General features: G+C 43.0%; 1 protein-coding gene and 1 pseudogene across 1 annotated transcript; both read left to right on the top strand.

Annotated features, from left to right (window-relative positions):
* The first annotated feature begins 4,783 nt into the window (after positions 1-4,783).
* Positions 4,784-5,376, top strand: LOC147423446 (pentatricopeptide repeat-containing protein At4g30700-like; annotated as a pseudogene).
* Positions 5,377-9,185: 3,809 nt separating this feature from the next.
* LOC147423445 (uncharacterized) lies at positions 9,186-13,152 on the top strand. Its single transcript, XM_086501389.1, has 3 exons — positions 9,186-9,690; positions 11,401-11,774; positions 12,359-13,152. The coding sequence occupies exons 1-3, from the start codon at positions 9,609-9,611 to the stop codon at positions 12,749-12,751; spliced, it is 849 nt and encodes a 282-aa protein (XP_086357515.1). The 5' UTR covers positions 9,186-9,608; the 3' UTR covers positions 12,752-13,152.
* Positions 13,153-14,669: the final 1,517 nt, after the last annotated feature.

Raw genomic sequence — 14,669 nt, 5'->3', positions numbered from 1 at the left:
GAAAATCTCTTATATTAAGTGGCTATTGGCCGATTTTCCTCCTCGCAAAGAAGCAAACGGAAAATACTAACAAAAAAGTTAAAATTTTGTAATATTTTTGAACTATTTTCTCACATATTTCACTGATTTTGGTTCCCTTTACCATGGTTTGCAACTGGCTAGTCTCGATTTTCAATCAGCTTAGGGCTAAGCTGAGGCAATCCTTTCCCGGACACTGATTCTAGTTAAACTCAACCTAATGATTTTATCACTTTCTTATTGTTTTAGAAAGCCACCGTGACCCTTTCACTTGTCTTCCTTGTAACGTCCAATTGTTGGATTCAATTTTGCTTCTTTTGCTTGGTTTTCTATTTTCTTGAAAAATCGTGCTTGACCATTGGAACTCCTTGACGAAGTTACATGAGAACTTTGACAAAAAGATTTTAGAAAAGCAAACCATATTCTTGGCAAGTGCAACTCGAAATAGGTTCTTTACTCATCACAAAAAAGACTCCATTTATCATGTACTAAAGCGTTTATCATGTACTAAAGCGTCTCAATATGCAAGGAAGGAAGTCGATCTCTACTCCATTGCCTTCATATGTGAAACTTAGCCAAGAGGGTTGCATCAAATTTGATGAGGAAAGGAATGACATGGCCCAAATTCCTTATCCATCTGTTGTTGGTTCTTTGATGCATGCCATGAGTGTGCTAGTGTAGACATTGCATTGTGGGAGTTGCTAGCAATTATGAGGAATCTTGGCAAGAAGTATTTGCTCATCATTTGTAGGTAGTAAGAGATGTTACGAGATATTTGAATGGTACAAAAAAGTTGCGCATTTGATTTGGAGACAAAGATGTACATTCCATTCGCTCTATCAATGAAAATTATACAGGGAATGTGGAATAAAATGTATATGCTAGGCTATGTCTTTACATTGATTGGTGGTGTGATTGCGGTGATCGTTTTTGCAATATTGTACATCTCAATCTTACCACATAAATAGAGTATGTTGCTTATGCTAGCAAGGAAGAAATATGGCTTTCTTGTTTAGTGGGCGATTTGGGCATTAAGGCCAAAGTTTGAGTTTTACATTGTGATAGCCATAGTGCCATCCAGCTAGCATGAATTCAAGTATTTCTTTTGCAAAGACAAAGCACATTGATGAGAGGTGTCACTTTATTCGTGAGGTACAAGAGAACAAGTGCATCAAGCTTGTCAAGATTCACAATGATGCTAACTGTGCATATCTACTAACCAAAGGTCTACCCTTCAAGAAGTTTGCACATTGTCGAGTGCTCATGGGCATTAAGTAGAGATCTAGCCTCTACATACCTTGTGTATATGCCTAAAGCTTGCTTAAAGGAAGATTTACCGTTAAGTGGGAGATTGTTGGAGTTAAAGGTCCTTGTGCCTTTTGTTGCCGCACCAACATGGATTGCTGTGCAAACACTAGCCTCATACATATACTATTCTTGATTTGCATGAAACTCCACCTACTCTCTCTCTCTCTCTCTCTCTCTCTCTCTCTCTCTCTCTCTTCATGCCTGCTTCCCAATGCCATAATGATTAGCATTTCTTCTATAATAGAGATTAGTCAAACCTTTCAACCAATGTGCTTACTATAGGAAGACGACCGCTTGTTATATTTGACCAATATGAATGCAACTTAAGGTAGAATGTTTTCTGTTTGTGGGCAACCTAAACACATCTTTGCTATAAAAACAATCTTCTTTACTTCGTTAGCGTAGAAGGCAAATTTAAATTTCTGGCTCGAGATTTGTCCACGTGGCGTCTTCCCAGCTTATTTTATCGATCGTGTGCATCAAATTTAAATAACGAATCCAGACGACGTCTCTTGGAATGCACAGGTTGCGGGATACGCACAACAGGAGCAGGGCCAATAGCTCAACCTTATACTAGATTCCAACCAAGTTACCAAAAGCACGAATGCTATCTGTTCCAAAAAGGGCCAAACTTTAGGGCCTCTCTCTTGATGCAATCACATACATGTGCATCTTGAAGGCATGTGGCTCTATGCAAGATGCTGTTATGGGCATAAACATTTAGGTTGATATTGTTAGTCAAGGGCTATTGAGAAAAGATTTCGTGCACTGCCTTGAAAGCATGTGGCTCTATGTGAGATGCTGATATGGGCATAAACATTCAGGCTGATATTGTTAGTCAGGGGCTGTTGACAAAAGATGTCGTGCTTGGCATGCCTTGTGTGCATTCAAATTTATATAGCGAATTTGATCATCACTTTCGCAAGCAGCATCAGTCCATTAGTGTCAGCATGCAATGCATCCTCGCAAGCAATACGTCTACCCCCAATGCTCTTGGTGAAGGATGTCATGCCATGTAATGCTTTGGTTGATATGTACACCAAATGTGGTACAAGGAGAGGATGCCTCACTGTCATGTGGAGGGGGGCGTATGCATGTATCTATGGATCGCTATGAGGTACCTTGTGATTACCAAATATCGACAGCTGCCTTTTGGTTTGAAAGAGCTTGCTAAGATTTCAATATGGGTCTCTCCCTGCCCCCCAAGTTTTTGTCGTGCTTAGTACTGCCTTGATCGATATGTATGCCAAATGTGGTGCGCTTGGGAAAGATGTCATGCTTGGCACTGTCTTGGTTGATATGTATGCCAAATGTGGTGCGCTTCAGAAAGAACAAAAAGTGCTTTTGAGGAGCTTGCTGTCCGAAATGTCATCTCTCGGAATGCACTGATTGCAGGATGTGCACAACATAGCAACGTCGAGAGTCCGGAGTGTGGACTCTTGTAATGCACTTAGTTTAGGATGCTCTAGTCTATTTTTAGCAGATGCAATCACCTATGCATACATCTTGAAGACATGTGACTCTATGCATAACAAGACCAGGGCCAGAAAGATATTGTTCTTGGCACTGCCTTGGTCAATATGTATGCCAAATGTGGTGCGCTTGACAAAGCACAAAAACTGCTTGAGGAGCTTCATGTCCAAAATATCACCTCTTGGAATGCACTGAACGTGGGATGTGCATAACAAGAGCAGAGCCAGAAAGCCCTAGGCTGTTTTCAGCGGATGAAAAGCATTGGAATGCTCTGGTCGTGGGATATGCACAATAGGAACAGGGCCAGAAAGGTCTAGGCTGTCTTCAGCTTCTTAACCGGAGTGTGGACTCTTGGAATGCACCGAATGCAGGATTTTCCCCACAGGGACAGGGCCAAAAAGCTCTAGTCTGTTTTCAGCAGATGTGAAACGAGGCCCTCTTTCTAGATGCAATCACCTACGCATGCATCTTGAAGGCATGTGGTGCAAGATGCTGATCTAGACACAAAAATTCACAATTATATTGTTTGTCAGAGTCTGTTGAAAAAAGATGTCGTGCTTGGCGCTGTCTTGGTTGATATGCATGGAAATGTGGTGCACTTGAGAAAGATGTCATGCTTGGCACTGTCTTGGTCGATATGTATGCCAAATTTGGTGCGCTTCCAGAAAGCACAAAAGGTGCTTGAGGAGCTTCCTGTCCGGAATGTCGCCTCTTGGAATACAATGATTGCGGGTTTCCTTTTGTGAATTCTTTCTGGCCATTTTCTTGCTTGCTGACTTGCTGACTCAATTCATCGCAATTTGAAGTTTCCTCAAGTTTTTTGGGTTCTCTCTTTGTGGGTAGCAAAGGTAGGTTTCCTGGTTCTTGCAACATCACCCACAAATTATTTTGACAGAGGCCCGTTGTCTTGAAGAGTTATGAGATTTCTCTCTACAGAAATCTCGGATTCGGTCACGGTAAGGATGTCGTTAATTTGTTACCTTTGTTGCCTCTTCTCAAGCAAGATTCAATACAAATGTGTTGAGGGTTTATCCCCATCATCAGATTGCAGATTGTCAATTCAAAAGAATTTTTTTAGCATTCGGAAACAAATAAGTGACTGGTGTTGGCCTTCGCTTCAATGAGCATACATAACCTCATTTGTTTACCGAATTTTGACTTCTAATAATCCCATACATCCAAGGAGACGCAAAGATGACCTGTGTGCTAGTCCAACGAGGGCATCGTCCAGGTGGCTGATTCTCAAGCTTTTTTTAACGCAGGCAAAAGAAAGCTCTCCCGGAATAACTCGGCCCTCGTGCAGCCTCCGATCAACCTCTTGTTCCTCTCAGGAGCAATTCGATCTTCTCCACAAGGTACCACATGTAGCAAAACGATGGACGAGCTGATCAGCTAACGCCGACACCGTGTTGAGGCCATTGTAAAGCATCTGGGTGGGCCCTCACAGCCTCTTTTCTTGTGAAGCAAAGCCGAAAACCATGGAAACGGAAGCACAGATAGAGTATAGCCTTTGTAGGCTGATGCACGCAAAGAAAGTGAGTGCAAATGGGTTCATTGTCGTCACAGAAGCCTGGAAGATGAGAATCCATTGCCACCATTCTCGGCTCTCAGAGCAGTTGCGTTGCTTTGTTGAAGGTTGCCTGAAGCAGAGAAAGAAACATCTTTGTAGGAGTCGATAGAGGCGGGGACTTGTTTGAGCTTGGGTGCGGGGGTTTCCTTTGTTCGACCTCATGGACCCGATCTGGTGATGGAAAGCAATACAAAGAAGTTGGTCCGTGTTCGTTGTTTATTTAATTAAGTGCAGTTTATGCTAGTAATTACAGGTGGAATTTTCTCCTTCCAAAGAAAGTAAAAACGATGATTGAGGTTGTTGGAGAAGAATGCCATGCTTGGCAATGCGTTGGTATACATGTATGCTAATTGTGGTGTACTTTGGAAAGCACAACAAGTTTTGGAAATCGCATCCCTGGCCTCTCAATAACCCATGTGGCACACTCAGGAGCAATTCGATCTTCTCCACAAGCAGTTCGCAGGCTACAGAGCTTGTTGGCCAGTATGTATGTTAAGTGCGGTGCACTTGTCAGGGCACAACAAGTTGTTGATGAGCTTCCAGTCCAGGATGTCGTCGGTTAGGCTGCACTTATTGCAGGATATGCCCGACATGGGCAGGGTCACGAAGCTCTGGGCTGTTTTCATCGCTTGCGAAGCGAGGGCCTCTCTCCGGATGTGGTCACCTATACTTGTTCCTTGAAGGCATGCGGTATTATTCAAGACGTTGATCTGGGTAAACAAATTCATGATGAGATTGCTAGTTAGAGGTTGTTGGAGAAGAATGTCATGCTTGGCAATGCGTTGGTATACATGTATGCTAATTGTGGTGTATTTTGGAAAGCACAACAAGTTCTGGACGAGCTTCCCAACCGAGATGTCATCTATTGGACTGCATTAATTGCTGTATATGCCCAACAAGGCCAGGGCCAGGAAGCTTTGAATTGTTTCCATTGTATGCAAAGTGAGGGTTTCTCTCCAGATGCAGTCACCTATGCTTGCATTTTGAAGGCATGTGGCATTATGTGAGACATTGTATGGGCAAACAAATTCACGATGAGATTGTCAATCAGGGGCTGTTGTAAAGAACTGTCATGCTTGGCAATAATTTGGTTGACATGTATACCAAGAGTTTTGTACTTTGGAAAGCTCAACAAGTTCTTGACTAGCTTCCTGATCGAGATGAGGTCTCTTGGAATGCATTGATTGCAGGTTATACCCAACAGGGGCAGGGCCAAGAAGCATTGGGATGTTTCCAACGAATGCAAAGCGAGGGCTTCTCTCCAGATGCAGTCACCTATGCTTGCATTTTGAAGGCATGTGGCACTTTGAAAGACGTCGACACAGGAAAACAAATTCATGATGAGCTTGTTAGTCGGGGACTGTTCAACAAAAATGTCATGCTTGGTAATGCTTTGGTTGACATGTATGCCAAGTGTAGTGTACTTTCCGAAGCACAACAAGTTCTTGATGAGCTTTATGTCCGGGATGCAGTCTCTTGGAATGCATTGATTGCAGGATGTGCCCAACAAGATAAGGGCCAGGAAGTGCTTGGCTATTTTCATCAGATGCAAAGTGCCTTTCACAGTTGAGCACCATCGTTCTTGCTTCCACCAGATTTGGACGTATGAAGCGACGAGTGAATTTTGATAGGCTTTGAATTGACACAAGCTGAAATATAAAAATTCCCGCTTCTTCCTAAAGTTCTTCCACCCAAATAGTCACAAGCTTATCTCCTTCATTCTCCATTGTCGTCTCTTGCAGCGGGTTAAGAGCAGGAGATGCCCAGCATCGTTGATGCAAGGTGCATCGACAACAGACATTCAATCGCGCGGTGAGTAAGCATTATCATTTTGTGATTTTTGACATTTTTGACATTGCGAACGCAGTTAATGAACACATTGAGAATTGCACGCTGCCATGGGAATGGCACGTTCCCTCGTATTATAAAAATTGGGGAGGACTGTGCAAACTCTCTCGTGCAAGGACACAAGCTGAAATATAAAAATTCCCGCTTCTTCCTAAAGTTCCTCCACCCAAATAGTCACAAGCTTATCTCCTTCATTCTCCATTGTCGTCTCTTGCAGCGGGTTAAGAGTAGGAGATGCCCAGCATCGTTGATGCAAGGTGCATCGACGATAGACATTCAATCACGCGGTGAGTAAGCATTATCATTCTGTGATCTTTGACATTTTTGACACTGCGAACGTAGTTAATGAACACACTGAGAATTGCACGCTGCCGTGGGAATGGCACGTTCCCTCGTATTATAAAAATTGGGGAGGACTGTGCAAACTCTCTCGTGCAAGGACACAAGCTGAAATATAAAAATTCCCACTTCTTCCTAAAGTTCCTCCACCCAAATAGTCACAAGCTTATCTTCTTCATTCTCCATTGTCGTCTCTTGCAGCGGGTTAAGAGCAGGAGATGCCCAGCATCGTTGATGCAAGGTGCATCGACGATAGACATTCAATCGCGCGGTGAGTAAGCATTATCATTCTGTGATCTTTGACATTTTTGACACTGCGAACGTAGTTAATGAACACACTGAGAATTGCACGCTGCCGTGGGAATGGCACGTTCCATCGTATTATAAAAATTGGGGAGGACTGTGCAAACTCTCCCGTGCAAGGACAGAAGCTGAAATATAAAAATTCCCACTTCTTCCTAAAGTTCCTCCACCCAAATAGTCACAAGCTTATCTTCTTCATTCTCCATTGTCGTCTCTTGCAACGGGTTAAGAGCAGGAGATGCCCAGCATCGTTGATGCAAGGTGCATCGACGACAGACATTCAATCGCGTGGTGAGTACGCATTATCATTCTGTGATTTTTGACATTTTTGACACTGCGAACGCAGTTAATGAACACACTGAGAATTGCACGCTGCCGTGGGAATGGCACGTTCCCTCGTATTATAAAAATTAGGGAGGACTGTGCAAACTCCCCCATGCAAGGAAACTTGTATGTTTTTTTTTTTTTGAAACATAAAAATTGGAACAACAAACAATTAATAACATTGACATCTTGTATGATTACGAACATTGAGCTTCACAAACCTCTAACCCTCCTCGCGGTTTTCTGCAAGGTACCCCTCTGAAGCACTACGATCGGTATCTCATTCTTTCGAGGTACACCTTTGAACCACGGAATTCGGTGGCCTCTCTCTCTCTCTCTCTCTCTCTCATCCTTTCATAAATTTTTTTAATTGAGAAATTTTGAAATGGCATATATAGTTTCCAATATTTTGCTCGAGAAAGATTTAGAAGAGTTACGGCAACAAGGAGAGGATGCGTCAGTGGCATCTGGAGGGGGGGCGTATGCATGTAACTATGAATCGCTATGAGGTACCTTGTGATTACCAAATATCGACAGCTACCTTTTGGTTTGAAAGAGCTTGCTAAGATTTCAATATGGGTCTTAATGCATCCGTGCAAACACCTTAAGAGCCAAGACAGGATCAATAGGAATAGGATCAATAGAAATTGTCGTTGTTGATTGTTTCACTTTGATTTGGGTCTGCAATGCAGTCTTGAAGAGTTAGTTTTGTTGGGACATTGTGAAATAGAATGACTGGAATGTCGTAAAAAGAGGTTGGGATGCACACGTTCTGGGAGAAGCTCCTCACAAGTTCAAGAGTGGTATAGAAGCTCTTATGCAATTGAAGGCAGATAATCCAAAACTCAATGACCAATACTGTCCTCCAAAATTCCAAACTTGATGGTTTGTAGTATTTGGTAGACTTTTTATTGAGCATTATGAACACATTCATATTTGTGATGAATTAGATTGGAAAGAATTCACCTTCGAATTTTGAAACTACTTCTCAGATTTTCAGCCATGACCTATACATACATTCCGCTCCAGCCATAGCGTGGGCTCTCCACTGTGTCTCGTCACATAATCCTTGAGCATTGAGAGTTACTTATCCATATAGTTCATCATATGTATCTTTTGGTCCCATACATCATATTTACCACCCAAAACGATAATAAAAAATCACATGTACCTTTGGTCCTACAGGTCATATTTGTCCATCCAGGACAATAATAAAAAATACACCTCTCTCTCTCTCTCTCTCTCTCTCTCCCTGCCCCCCCAAGTTTGTCTTCTAGAGGTTCTTGTTTTCTTTTACCCTCGGACTCTGCGGCTAACGAGGCACTCTAGTTTGACAAAGTGATCATGGTCATGAGAGCGCAATAGTAAAGAATGCATTAATTTGGCGACAAAGGGAGAAGAGACTCAAGAGTTAAGGAAAATCTACTCTTAATAAGGCCCCCGCCACACATGTCCATGGGACAAGTGTGAGCTCGTTGCTTGTGGGCGGATACCTTTTTCATGGCTCGCTGCATTTTTTTTATCAATGAAGTCACACAAGACGGTATCCGTCAGGTCGTTTGCAGTGCTCTCAACCAATCCTATATTGTTTTCTTCACATAGCTGAGGAAAGGACTCCTACGTCCACCGAATGGGTGTGACAGGAAAGGAAAGAGGCACCAAGAGTGATTCGTCCATGGAGATGTGTATGGAGAAAGAAGCTTGTCCATGGAGATGTGTATGACATAAAGGATTGATTCAATAGGCTCATGGTACAATCCATGATGCGCCATGCAGAGTGTTGGTTATGAATGATGATCCATCTATAGGCCTATGCCTCAGCTCATGTGACTTGACCATAGGCTACATATGGATGGATGTACCCGATTCCCATGTGCACCATCCCTCCCACATGGCCCACAACACTTTTACAAAGATTCTCTCTCTCTCTCTCTCTCTCTCACACACACACACACACACGCACGCACGCGCACACAATCTAGTCTTTGGTCCCCTCTCAGGGGCGGGTCGCGGGCTCGAGAAGCTCCCCGAGACTCCCGGAGTGCGGAGTGATGAGTCACGAGTCCGAGGGTCTCGCTCTGTGAGTGCCTTTTTTGCCAGACTTTGACCTTTTCCCTTCTGCCATCAACACAGAAGAGATTCTTCGTCTATCTTGCTCCCTGCGTAAGCTACCTGGTTTCTTCGGCTCATACCCACGAGCCCCCCATTTTGCCTCATCTCCTCATCCCCCCTCGGCAAAGATGGCTCTCTGCCTGGAGATCCCCATAGGCTTCAAGCTGGCTAAGCAGGTTCAGCATCTGAATGCGTGAGTGCCAGGCCCACCTACTCGCGTGCTCCGCGCACGATCCTGCTGTGAAGAAACAGAGTAGCATCAGAACAGGAGTCTTGCCAGCGTGCCTGTGTTCAGGCGAAGCTTGAGAATACGATGGAGTGGAGTGTTCCAATGGGATCTGTGAATGTGCTTCAAGGTGAGCAGGAACCGAGCTGGCCTCTATCAAGGCCTCGAGGTACGGGTTCTTCATCTACAAGTTTACAAGCATGTGTAGTGTTGAATGTTAGGGATACATGTCTGCCTGATGTGTATGTTAGGGACATGTGCTTGTCATATCGAATTTCAGAGACACACATGTATGTTAAGGACACGGGCTTGTGGCATGTATCGTTCCGAATATCAGGGACAGATCTTTGCATTGGTATGTTAGGGACACACTCACGTTTGATACTCAAGGGGATACCACTATCAAATAATCACATGCACTAGATCCAGTGGATGCACTGCATCGATTCATTTATGATTGACATTGAATCTGCGCTCCGACCTTCTGATTTATAGGCCCTGGAGTGCCCACATAAGGGTTGCTTGAGGCCCCTCTTGTAGTGGCTCTTCACTTGTAAGGGGCCACACAAAGACATTCAATTATGATATGGCTTGTGGGTGATCATTCAAGATGCATTAGGCATCTTCTGCTGTTTGGGTGCATAACCTTTCTTAAAGGCACTGGCTTATGCACATAAACATGATACATCTGTCTTCATGTTTGTCTCTTGCTCTCTGAGATGGATAACTGTGTCTACAATCGTCAATTATGTCACATAACCAGCATAGCTGATGAACCTGGTCTTTCAAAAAAATACCCTGGTTTTCCTCAAAGGTTACAAAATGTTTTGTGTAATTATCTTATGTATGCACCGATCTGCTAGTGGGCTATATGGTATGTATGGAAAGCCTCAGATTGGTAAGCATAGCTTTAGTCACTTCTCTTGCGATTCCGGCCTACTTGTCCTCTCGACCGTTCTGCCTCTCAACCAGCGACCTCAAATTAGAGTAATGTGGAAGGCTGTATATGCTCACGGAAGCGAAGCTAAAGTCTTGTGAAAGGGAAGCTGGCAGAGAGATGGGATTAAACTTTGCAGGGTATGGCATTATAGAGCCATAACCCTGAGCACTGCCCTAGTCTATTGCCTCAGCGAGCATCACCCTCCATTAAAGTAATGGGCCAAGCAAATTTATTTTTCTACCCATCACATGCCTACGTCCCCCACGTCCATTTCTCTTGTTAGCTGTATTTCATATTGTCCTACTAATAACGAGTGGTCTCATAAGAATCGACGTCATCCAGCGGTTTTGTCATGTTATTTTAAGTGGTTTTAGAGTAGGCTACTGCTGTGATAACTATAAGGCACCCAACAAATATCCGATATGCATACACACATAAAACAAACCAAACAATCATAGTTTTGAAATGTTGGAAAATGGTCATCAAGCTTAAACTTCAGCAATGAGTGAAAAGGTATTTGCCTGACGAAGAGTGTTGCATACTGAGCCTTACAAGGAAGGAGATTGCTCCGTGTATTGAACTTTTTCCTGTCGTCAATCGACTTTTACTCCACAACTCTTCGAAGAGTCGGAAGTTGTGGGGATAGGATGAATTCTTGAAGTAGATCATTTTGGTGACAAGCCCATCATTATCACCTGCCTTGGGATTCCTATTTGTGGGTGTCTCTGATTCCTTTTCAAAGAATGCAAGGCAGAGAAAGGTGTGAGAGTGGAAGCCCAGAGGCTCGTCTCTCAGAAACTCTGGCCGGGTTCGGCCACTTTTCTGCTCTTGGGAAGAAATCGAACTACATTTATGGGATTGTGCATGCGTACGATTTTATGTATTAGCAGTCTTTTTATCAAGCTTGATTCATTGTGTGTGTGTTTTGTGGTTTGGCAGATTTTAACCAGGGCAACAAAAGGCGCTCTCTTCATTCCTCCGGAAAGGCTGAGACAGATGATGAGGAGCTGCTAGCTGGTGTCGAGAAGAAAAGGCGGCTTACAGTGGAGCAAGTAAATTATTTGGAGAGTAGCTTCAGTATGGATCTCAAGCTTGAGCCAGAGAGGAAAGCTCTCCTTGCAAAGCAGTTGGGGATACGCCCTCGCCAAGTTGCCATCTGGTTCCAAAATCGTCGGGCACGCTGGAAGACTCAGCAATTAGAGCAGGACTACGAAAGCCTCAAGACCAGGTATGAGACTGTGGTGAAAGAAAAGGAGAGGCTACTAAAAGATCATGACTCAGCCAAGGAAGCAAATAAGAGATTGCAGGCTGAGGTAAGTTAACTACATGTTGGGTAAGGCTTGTTTTGATGGGTTATGGAGCAGTCAATGCAGATTTAGATGTAGCCCCTAAAATTTGTGGAAATCCCCAAACTCCCAATATATTGCTAAAAATTCCCAAAATGACCTCAAATTGTCTGAAAATTCCCAAAACTCCCCTTGTTAATGTCGGTAATATCTCCAAAGACATTCCTTTTTTTTGCAGCTCTTCATAGCGGTTGGTTCCTCCCTCAATACAAGATGATAGAAGTAGAATTTTAGATGGCTCTCGAGATGAAATGGTTCATTATGCTTTGACGCGACTGTGAGCTCCTTGAGGAAAATTTTTGTGAAGACAGACTTAAAGACAGATTTCGATTGTCAAAAGAATGAACTATGCTAAAATTCGGGCAATCAATCCAAAATCAGTACAAGGGTATTTTGGGAATTTTTGAAATTTGAGCGGTTTATTGGGAATTTCCACAAATTTCAGTAGCATTTTGGTGTGTTGGGTATTTCTGAAAGAGTGCTTTCATTAGCTTTATCTAGCTGCCTTCATTGTTTCTCTGTAGCCTAAATTATAAGCTTGTCATTGGCAGGTAGCGCGTCTCACTAGTTCTTCCCAGAGTTTTGAGAGAAGTGGCATGATGGAAGCGAGGGAAGAGCAACTGAGTGGCGGCAAGTCGGAAGTGATGTCTACCAGCAAGTCTGCGAATGATCAAAGTGAAACACAAGATTCTGGACAAAGCTACCAAACACCACCGGATGCAGTGCTGTTTGCTACAGCCAACCCTTGCATGGAACAGCCGAGTTCTGTCTTTGTGTCAGATGTACCAGGGGTGCCGTGCTCTTTTCCTTCTGACTACAATCATGGTGGCTTGCCGTTACTGGTTCAGCAACTAATTGCCAAAGGGTACTTCCCAGAAAATGCATACAATGTGTTTTATGATTGTGAGAAGCAATTTGGTGGGGTTGCTTGGTGCTACCAATAAACATTCCAAATGTGCCCAGTTTTTATAGCAAATACTCGCAGACATTGAACTGGATGTACATCTCGACTCTTTACCGTGGATGATCTTCTCTGTATTCGCACATTTGGATCGGAAGAGGACCTGCACACTGGCATGGGTGCTAGGATGATGTTGAGGATGAATGAGGTCGTAGCTGTGATAAAAGGACGTAGCCAGTGCTGAAATAGAGTCAATGCCCTAATGAGATGTACGAAGCATCATAAGAAGTGACTGGAAGTCTGAAGAGAGACCAGGTAGGTTTTGCCATAGTCAAGGAATCCTGAAGGTTCACGAAATAAAGAGCTTGGAATTGAAATGCTGAATCTGACTGGTTTGAATTGTTTATGTTCTTTAGTGTAAATTGCACCTTTTTCCCTCCTCCATTCTGTTTGAAAGTGTTACAAGTCACTTTGACTGCATTAGTGTTAATTTTATATCTTTAGTGGTGCACATGCCCTACGAACTTCCTTATTTTTGTGCTAATTTCTCCTATTTAATGCTTCTTTTAGTGCTAGGCTTCATTATGGCCGAGTCTGCCCTGCATCTCTAGAGTTACAATAGAAAGTCGGCATGTCGCCGTGTGCGAGAGTGATGTGTGGGTGCGTGGGAGCATATATTAGTACCTAGTTCTACATTGACTATTGGGCACTAACAATTTCAGTGGAGACGTCGTAATATCTATCCAATAATATGCATGCTGGAGCTGATTGAAACATACTGGATGTATGCAAACATTTGATACTTCTCACAATGTTTGGGGCAACCATACTTGACTTTTTTGAACGGTCCAGAAACTCAATGACAAGGGTATAGATGCTGTGCACTGATCTTTTATGTGAAATTTTGAGGCTACAGAGTGCAGCTAAAATTTAAGGCCATGTATGTTTCAGATTGTCTCTTCAAAGCATGTTTATAACGTACTTCCATACCCATATGTATGTGTGTGTGTGCTTCCCGTATGTCTATGGAGCTTATATTGACTTGTCGATGACTACCATGAGTCTATACCTTGCACGGTCCTCTCAAGGTAGATCTGGCTCATCCTGGATTCATCTATGTATATTGTTTTTATCAGTCATTTTGTAAAATGGAGTATTCAGCTGTAAACTCTCTTCGAATGCTCATTGGAAATGTTTTTCAACATTCATTAGAACGAGAGAGGGGGGCTATACAAATTTTCTAGCAAATTTGTGGTGGGATTATGAAGTTGAATCTTTGGGCATAGGCAACAAGTGATTTAAGGTGCATGCTCAGCGAGTGAGGGGGCAAATTTCTCAATGCAATGTGCAAGCCAAATTGAGTCTCATAACATCCTTGTCACAACATAAGTAATTTTTTTATCAAATTCAGGCCTTACATATAAGAAGTTTACTAAAGAAGATGCTCTTCTCTAGCTGCAATATGAGTATTAAATTGTGGTGTTGATCAAGGAAATGCACTCGATGTACATATTTTTCTTGCACCTCTTTGGCACTTGAAAATTTGTTGCTATTCTTAATACATCACTGATCTTTTTTGAAGCCTGGAATGACCTTGCATACTTAGCTTTGGAAAAAGCCTCTCCTTACCCTTCCTCACTCATTTGGTGATGCTTGTTGCTCTAGCTTACACCCTATCAACTACTATGAAATCTACAAAACACCAATGTGTTATGTGCATCTAAATTCATCCTTCATGTCTTGGCGGATTAAACAAGATTGAAGACATACATACTTGGTGTTGCCTCATAGAGGTGGACATTTTTTGAAATGTTGGGGGGTTTTCTACTAACCATATGCCCTTGCCATTGCACAACATCATCATACACTATCCAAGAATGCAAATGCAATGAAACACATCGCTAGACTAGAAGGTCGTTGAACCACTCTCTGCTTTTGCATCGAGTCCTCTTAGCTACCAT

The sequence above is a fragment of the Adiantum capillus-veneris genome, chromosome 26 (genome assembly GCF_014529385.1).
Source record: "Adiantum capillus-veneris isolate H3 chromosome 26, ASM1452938v2, whole genome shotgun sequence".
In the NCBI taxonomy this organism is placed as follows: Eukaryota; Viridiplantae; Streptophyta; class Polypodiopsida; order Polypodiales; family Pteridaceae; genus Adiantum; species Adiantum capillus-veneris.
The sequence above is the reverse complement of the archived record's forward strand: the minus strand, read 5'-3'. Positions and strand labels throughout refer to the sequence as shown.